General features: G+C 34.2%; 1 protein-coding gene and 1 long non-coding RNA gene across 2 annotated transcripts in view; one reads left to right on the top strand and one right to left on the bottom strand.

Annotated features, from left to right (window-relative positions):
- Positions 1-9,249, top strand: part of LOC123865565 — a 417,170-nt gene that overhangs the window by 204,977 nt on the left and 202,944 nt on the right. The gene's annotated exons all lie outside the window — the stretch shown is intronic.
- LOC123865541 (stromal membrane-associated protein 1) lies at positions 751-7,921 on the bottom strand. Its single transcript, XM_045906628.1, has 5 exons — positions 7,703-7,921; positions 4,264-4,394; positions 3,553-3,731; positions 2,920-3,025; positions 751-2,705 (listed from the first exon to the last, which is right to left on the bottom strand). The coding sequence occupies exons 1-5, from the start codon at positions 7,818-7,820 to the stop codon at positions 1,743-1,745; spliced, it is 1,497 nt and encodes a 498-aa protein (XP_045762584.1). The 5' UTR covers positions 7,821-7,921; the 3' UTR covers positions 751-1,742.

The following is a 9,249-nucleotide window of genomic DNA, read 5'->3' as shown; positions in this document are numbered from 1 at the left end:
CTGATTTGACTAGTAGTCATCATCCCTATTCTGAACATTAATAAAGTTAGTACAAAGCCGCAAAATAATCGCTAAGCATAGCATTAAAATATTACTGGAAACACATGCCACACCAACATTATACTACATTATTTAGAGAGTGCACGATAATTCGAAACCAATGTGTAAAATAGTAATAAAAAAAATCTATAGTACATAACTGTAAACATGAAAAATATCTTTTAAAAATTGTAACTGTACAATTCAAATTAAATGATAGCTGTTACAACTTTTCCTCTAAGCTGGAATATAATTTTACTAACACCAAAGATAAATATCTACAGATGTCCCTAAATAATAATAAATAATTTATGCAACCTGTCAAATTGTTTGCTGATTGCAAAATTAGTAAATAAAAAAAAACGAAATTGTAAACATATTACATTTCTTAAAAAAATAAGCTTTGTTTAATAAGAAAAAAATAACAATTTTTACACGTAGTGAATATAGAAGCATACTAATACATATCATAAATGCGAAAGTGCCTGCATATTTCCATGGTCCAAACGTTTAACTGATTTTGATTGCTTGGTATAGAACCTGCATCCAGGAGAAGGGCATATATGAAGTAACATATAAGTCTATGGCATCCATATACCCATATTTTATTCGGAAAACCAAAGAGTTCCTACAGGATTTAAAAAAATCTAAATCCACGCGGACGAAGTCGCGGGCATTATCTGCTAATCATATAAAAATAAACGACAATAATTATTTTATTGAGATATGTATATAGAGAAATATTATTACATAAGTACAATTGATAAATTAATTACGAAAAATTCTTAGAGAAGATTTTACATTCTATAGGACACGACAAGAATTTAACTGTCGACATTCGCTTGATTTCTTTCAAGTTATTTTTTTTATGAGTTCATTTTTGTGTAACGATTGGCTGTATCTACGGTGCTAATTCGGTTCTTTATACTAAACAAAATTAATAAGTTTTTAGACGCTATTCTTATTCACAAGGAACATTGTGAAAAAGATGATGAAACAAGATGGACCTGCCAATTTAATTTAGAGATTTACCGAATTAGCACCATTGTATTGGTATTTCAGTTCTAAATGCAATCATATAGCCAGGGAGAGTTAAATATATTGCGTTATCTACAATGCGTGTTAACAAAATCTAAGGCTCATATTAAGACATTATTATGGCCTCGAATGTACTCTCTTACGCGCTCACTAGAGTTCGCGTTAAGGGGCATAAGACGGGTCTGCCCGCGAAATTCAAATTTAATTTGGTTTTTCACAATTTGTAAACTAATACGACAACGTAATTTGTGAGAATTAGTCGATACTAGAACTAATTTGTTAAACTGGACAGTTTCAAGTAAAGATTTTTATATTAACCTGTAAGAATGAAATTGCCATTGTCGGAATCAAAATGCCATAAGCCTACGTTGTCGTATTAGTTTACAAATTGCGAAAACCCAAATTAAATTTGAATTTCGCGGACAAACCCGTCGCTTCCACCTTAAATGTCAAAGTTTTGCATGGGAAAATGAGCAGTGCCTCTAGCGGACCACTTTGAAAGCTCTCTTTCACCATAAAATTGACAGGTTAACGAATACTTGCTTTCACAAACAATCGAGGCTCAAGAGTTTAAGCTCGTTTTTACACACTTCAAAAGTGCGAGGTACGATTATGAACTCTAACGCCTTAAACATAAGGGTTTGAATAACTTGCAAACTTGTAACCTATTGCCATATATTGCTTGCTACATTAGGATTAGGCGGGAAAGCGCTAGCAAAACTCTGCCCTAAATTGAGACCTCCAAATTGTTGAGATAATTGATTTTGTTGAGGAAAAAATTGTTGATTTTGAAATGGCTGAACGTTTTGTAATGGCTGAGCATTTTGCGAAGGTTGAACATTTTGTAATGGCTGATGAACATTTTGTAACGACTGAACATTTTGCATCTGCTGGGGCATTTGATTTGGGAATGCCTGTTGGAACTGATTTGACATAGGTTGAAACTGGTTAAAAGTTTGCATACCGTTTTGCATGCCCATACTATTGTATGCCGGTGATTGGTATACTGAACCAAACGCAAACTGATTTTGAGGTTGGACAGGGTTAAATTGACCAGGTTGGGACTGAACAGGGTTAAATTGCCCAGGTTGAGGCTGAACTTGATTAAATTGCCCAGGTTGTGACTGAACTTGATTAAATTGCCCAGGTTGAGACTGAACTTGATTAAATTGCCCAGGTTGAGACTGAACTTGATTAAATTGACCAGGTTGAGACTGAACTTGATTAAATTGACCAGATTGAGACTGTACAGGGTTAAATTGATTCCCTAAAGTGTTAGTAGGTTTCTGACTGTACAACGCTAGTATGCTATCTTTAGTTAATTTCGACTTTTCTTTCTCTGTTGGAGCTGGTTGTTTGAAGAAGTTTTCTTCCTCGGTTTTGAGATCAGGTTTAGTTTCTTCCGGTTTCAGTTCTGGTTTCTCCGCAGGTGCTGAGAAGAAACTCGAGAATATGTCATCATTGTTTGATTGTTTTACTTCTGGTTTTGGAGATGTGTCTAGTCCAAGCAAGTCGGCCGCTCCATTGGAGGTTTTGCTGGTATCAGCTTGGTTTGTTGGTGTATTTCTGCCTAGTTTGGGACTTACTGATGATTTTGGTTTAGGTATGCTCGGTATTACATCGGATTTCTGAAATAAGATAGAATAAAATTAATTTTTGAAATGTGGTATTTCAATATTTGGTTTGAAAATAGTGACCCAAAATTTTAAGTCTTACATCTTGACCAATATCGATCAAGATCGATTCTAGACCATAAAATTAAGTTCACCAGTGAACCATCTAAAATCAACTAACCATATTCTAATAGGCATATAAAACTTAAGCTTAGCAACCTATACCCACATTATATTTTTTATCAGTCGAAGGCGCAGGTAGTGGTCCCAAGCCAGAAGTTGTAGCTCTCTTTTTACGTTTTTGTTTTTCTAATTCTTCATCTATCTCTTTATCCCTGTAAATAAAAAAAAAAAACAGAAATTCAATAATACGTAATTGTATATTTATTAGTACTTATTATAATGCCCTAATTGTTAATACGAACATAAACACGAAATAAAACGGGAGCCTCAGGTGCACCTTGTAGTGCTCCCATACGCACAGGTTGTGCCAGGAAAGTTGAAACTAGGCAAATGATATTTTTAAGTTAATGTTCGAATAGAGATACAATGCAAAGGGTGAAGTAAGCAGATAAGATTCCGATGTATGCCGCCACTACTATTTATACAATTTTATGACATGTAAGTACTATAATAGGCGTCTGACAGGGTTCATTTAAGATAACTTTTAAGGTTTGGCTGAACTACAATGGTTTGTCGGTATAGGCCTACAATATCGGTTAAGGGTAAATCTGGTTATTAATCAAAAACTATGAACAGGCAGAGGGGTGAAATAAAAACAGAAGGACATGGACAACTTCGAAAAACTAACTACGCTATTCAAAAATCGACATGAAGAAAAAGATGTATAGAAAAATCTTACCAGTTAACTTTAGGCATGACAGGGGGCACCCATTCTTTCGCGATGTACTTCTTCTGCTCGTACTTGGCGCGGATGAAAGCCTCCAAAGACGAGTCATTCTGAGGTCTTCTGAAGGAATCGGGTAGGTTCGCTTCGTAGACTGCCCGCGCGCGAGAATTGCCCATTTGTTGGAGATAAACCTATAAACAATGATTTTGAATTGTATATACATGCAACGATACGAAATTAATTAACATTATCACATTGCGATTAACTAAAATAACAGGTATAAACATATCCCTGTTATAATTCTCCCTGTGTGTGTGTGGATAGCACTAGATTTAGACCTGTAATTATTATGTAAATAGACAAAAAAAAATTAGACCTGTAACTTAGAGATTTTGTACAACAGAATTAAAACCAACTGTCTGATTTTAATTTTTTCTTGTCGCAACTGCGCATTCTAACCAATAGTGAGAAAATGTTAGCCAATCAGAGATGACTACGATCATTTTTGATAACGATGTAATCTAAGCTTTATTCACTTTGTGTATAGCATGATAGCGCCTGCGCTAAATAGTGTCCTATGCGTTTCTGCGCTCGAGGCACACTTTTTTTTTTTTCAATAAACCAATTGACATAAGTTATTATCAAAAAAGATGCTGCACCTTGGAGACACTTCACTCCGTAGGTATGCATCATACTTTAGCCTTTTAAAACTATGATACTCACTACTTGTTCCGCAGTCCATGAGTCTAAATTGACGCTCTTGACCTTCGAGATGTGCACGCCGAGGTTCCGATGGATACCCGCGCAGCGTATGCACAAGAATATACCCAGGTTCCATGATGCCCAGCGAGGTCCTGGTGAATTAACAAATACATGTTTTAGACACCTGATGCGAGGTTGCTGTTCCAATACCTTGGGCGCCAATGTCTATCGGTTCTTAGAACATGTGCCCCACCCATTGCCCCTTCAGTTTCACAACTTGCCAAGTAGGTGGACAGATGACATCAAACGAGTCATGGAGCCGCTGGATCCAGGCGGCGTAAGACCGTGTCGTGCGAAGTCTAACCAAGAAACCTATGATCGAGTATCGGTTGACGACGACGACAAATCACTATTGAAACCTATGCCTAGCAGTGGATCGTCTATCGACTATCAGTTGACGATGACGACGACTCGTGATGCTAGCTAGACCATAGATGGTAGAATTAGTCTTAGATCTTCCGAGTTGCGACTATAAGCAGATGTAGAATTTTAATTCTTATATTTTACAACTGGAAAAAGTCACTAAAATAAGCCTAAATTAACCTGTCTATGTCTAAAAAGACATTTCCCTAATAAGATAGCTCAAACAAATAAAAATTATGAGTTATGCTTATGACGTTAACAGCTGTAGTTGGAAAATTATTTATTAAGGAGTATATGGAATAGGCAAATTGAAGTTGATGATATATTAATAATACTAGTTGAAGTATAAGCTATCAAGCATGCAGCTCAGAATGATTCAATTGTAAAAAGTCAGGGTCTAAATATGTGCCGACAGTACAATTTTAGTAATAGACCTTGAAACTTTAAACATTTGCACCAAAATTAAAATGGATCTTTCCTGCATGTTATGTGTGTAAATTACTGTAATGTTTATGTTCTTGCAGAGTTATTATTAATCATGACTAATATTTAAATGGGCAATGGACAATATGCTTTCATTCAACTCCCAACCCAAAAAGAGGTGTGTTATAAGTTTGACGTGTGTATCTGTGTATCTGTCTGTGGCATTGTAGCTCCTAAACTAATGAACTGATTTTAATTTAGTTTTTTTTTGTTTCAAAGGTGGCTTGATCGAGAGTGTTCTTAGCTATAATCCAAGAAAATCGATTCAGCCGTTTGAAATTTATCAGCTCTTTTCTAGTTACTGTAACCTTCACTTGTCAGGGGTGTTATAAGTTTTTAATTTACACTTGTTCAAAGTTGCAGCAAAAACATTTGGTACAGAAATAGCTCTTATTATTGAGATGGACACTGGCTACTTTTTGTCCCAGAAAATCTAAGAGTTCCCACAGAATTTTTAAATGCCCATCTATTTAACCGATTTTGATATTTGATATAGAGCCAGCTTGCAGGGATGGATACGGACTACTTTTTGTCTCGAAAATTCTAAGTCTTACCACAGTATTTAAAAAACTAAATCCATGCAACCGTAGCTGTGTGCATCATCTAGCAGAATATACAAGAAACATCAATAGCTCAACCGTAAAAGGTCAAATGAGATCAGAAAGGTTATAAGTTTGAATCTCACCTTGATGGTCTGTTGTTAAATGATTCTTGGGTAAAAGATAGCTTATTGTAATGATATAATTTAAGAATTAGGTAAATAACTTTTTTTCATATAGTTTCATTTGTATTAACCACTGTATAATAATACTATGCAAATGTATAGGCAATGAACAGACTGACAGACAAAATTTTAAACATGAAGAAAAAGTTTTTACCTTTTTTATAAGTTTTTTTTTTAATAGTAGGTATGCATTTATAGCATGTACTAGAGGATGCCCGCGGCTTCACCCGCGTGGATTCTTGATTTTTCAGGATAAAAAGTAGCTTATGTCCTTCCCCAGGATGTACCCCAAGTCTATACCAAATTTCATTAAAATCGGTTCAGCGGCTGGGCGGGAAAAGACAGACAGACAGACACACTTTCGCATTTATAATATTAGTATGGATATGGATTTTACAGCTACAGAGGCCTAATGTATGTCAATGTTAGATAGGAAGCCTACCAAACTGGGTCAGATTCTAACCTAGACTTAATTTATTCTATGTATGAATAATCTGCATTGATACTGTAACATTTCAGGTGATAAAAACTACTAAATAACTTTGTTGTTGTAACAAACATACATCAAAAGTACTTTTTTCTTAATTTTCTTAAAAATAGTTTACCCAACATAATAATATAGAATTAAAAAAAAATTATAGATAAAGAGGCTGTCTCTCACTAGTTTTGGAATCAGAAAGCATTCCATTGGTTTAAATACACCTTAATGATTAGTCTGTGACAAAGACTCGCTAAAAGTTCAGCCTAATTTAGGTTCAAATAGATACGCACACTTTTTAAATATAATTAGGGTATTTAGTCTACAACATTTGAGGGAATAAATAAAAGGTTAAAAAAAAAATTTTTCTTAGTACTTACTTAATTTTTATTTATTTAAATATATTATTGTACTACATTACTTTTACAATGTTATATTATTATACAATCAGTACCCATAAAAATGTACATGAAGAGCAAATGTAAAATTAAATGATAACTGTACTGTTTATCTTAATTGTATGATAAGAATTTAAAGATTAAATAATGGCATGATAATTTAACTTTCACTGTTTTGTTTATTTTAGCTGACTGTTATACCAATAGTCATACCAGATACAATAAACTTTTACGATAAATGTTTTAAGATCAGACCAGAATTTATTTGGATTTTAGATAGATAGATTATATTATGTTTATTCATACTTACAAGGACATAATTATGACTATAATGAGGTATATGAATAAAGATGTGGATGACTTTTTGTAGCCAAATTATCATTGAAGATGGATTGGTACTGTTGTTAAATTACATACTATTTAATTCATATGGAGATAATTCTGAGTTTAATTTTATGCTTTGTTTAATTAACTACATAAAAAATTATTTCTTTAAATTAATTTTGCAGTTCTTTTTAATATAATTTTATAGATTAGGAAGTTTATTATGATTAATTTGCATACCACAATTTTACAGCTTTCGAACAATATTCAAAAATAATCAAAATTCGTCTGAAGAACCATTCATCACTGAGTCATATGCAATTTGAACATTAATTTAAAAGAGATCAATAGGTGTATAGCACCTCAGAATGTGAGCAGAATTTAGACTAATTGATAAAGAAGTCGTATTACAATTCCAGATAGCGTGAGTCAATCGAAACTCTAATGGTAGCATGCAAAGTTCGAAGACCTCGTTCAAAGGCAATTTTTCCAGGGCCAGACATATTAAAATAGGGAAAATCAGACACGTAACAGTAGAAACGCAGATTTTTTACCGGAACAGACATTCCACAAGTTTTTCTTAGCTTAGTTAAGGTAAATAAAATAAAATAAAAAGGAAATTCCACTCACCTTTGGCGTCACAGTCAACACAATATTTGTTGTCTTCATCTTTGAGCAATTGTATCAAAATGTTCTGACATCGATCCTGAATCTGTTTAGCCCGATCCTTTTCACTTTTAGAAGTCATTTCTGTGATTAAGCGGCTAATAATTGGAAAAAAAGGGTGGATGAGAAATATTGCTTATTTGTAGAAGACAGACTATCAAGCAAAAGTGACACAGTACACACAGAAAATGACAGTAGTAAGCAGTCTATACTCTATGTATTTTTTGACAATTTTGATGAGTTGTTTGAGTTGTTTTTTTTCCATTTTTCAATTTTTCTTTTGATATCTGATATGGTTCTTTTCATTGACTTATCGATGAACTTATCAAATCTATTCTTTAGTAGTTTTTTTTCCAGGGGGAAAAGGTACCTAAACAAAATAGTAATTAGGTATTAATATAACTATTTTGTAAGTATACTTTAAATAATTTTAATCTCCATTAGTAAAGAAATTTTGTTGAAACATTTTTGATTCTTTAGGTTGAATTAAAAATAGGCCATTTGGTTTCTCAGTTTTGTACTTTTACTTTATTTTAAAATCGAAAAACTGTAAGTGATTTTCACTAGGTACTAAAATGGTACATTTCGTTATATCTATAAACACCGTTTAATCGTGTCAAAAGTCCATCAAGTTATCTGGACTTCGATGGGACTTCGTCTGTGGTGGCGTTTGCTGGCGCGCGTGTTGTGACTTTTTGGAGTGTTTTTTTTTTTGTTAAAACTGACTGGAAAGCGCTCTAAAGCTCTGGTTTCCTCCAAAAGCGGTGCCATCATGTAGCGGCCTTAATACAGCGGTGAATGACGTCACTAGAACGATGTCTATGTAAACAATATGGCGCGGTTTCCTAGATAACGGTAATTGACACCGTAACGTCAAACCGCCATTTGCATGACGGCCGTCTTGGCGGTGTCGAAGTGTTTGTCAACGTTTTTTTCATAGCGGTGAAGGTATTTTCAAGCATAATATTAATTTGCGTGACATTTTAAAATATTTATTGTTCAAAATGACTTTCATCAACTGGACCAGCGAGGATGATGAAATTTTAATTGATTTTGTGCGGGTTCATGATGTGCTGTATAATGTAAAACATAAAGACTAGACTATTTTCGTCTTCTGATGATTGTTCATCTTCCAAAATATACGAGTAATGCTAAATCAAGTTCGTCCATTTTCAACCATTAACACGTACTTTGTGGTCTGTTCACCGTAATAAAACGGTCAATGCAGTCTCGAACACTCCACATGTTTACGGCCGTCTTTTTGCGGTCGTCATATTGCGTCCGTTTAAAAACGGCACCGCTGTTGGAGGAAACCATAGCTTTAGGGGTTGCCGTGCGTATGTCGGCGAGCGCCGGCACAGACGGGGTCCATACTTGTATAGTTTAGCTAACTTGTTACAAATAACTACAAACTTGACATTGCCTTATCATTGTAAAAGCCAGACGAGAGAAAAAAAAACAAGTTATCTGTGGTCCATCAATGTCAACGTCAAAATAGCAAAAATCCTATC

This window comes from Maniola jurtina, chromosome 5, assembly GCF_905333055.1.
Source record: "Maniola jurtina chromosome 5, ilManJurt1.1, whole genome shotgun sequence".
In the NCBI taxonomy this organism is placed as follows: domain Eukaryota; kingdom Metazoa; phylum Arthropoda; class Insecta; order Lepidoptera; family Nymphalidae; genus Maniola; species Maniola jurtina.
The sequence above is the reverse complement of the archived record's forward strand: the minus strand, read 5'-3'. Positions and strand labels throughout refer to the sequence as shown.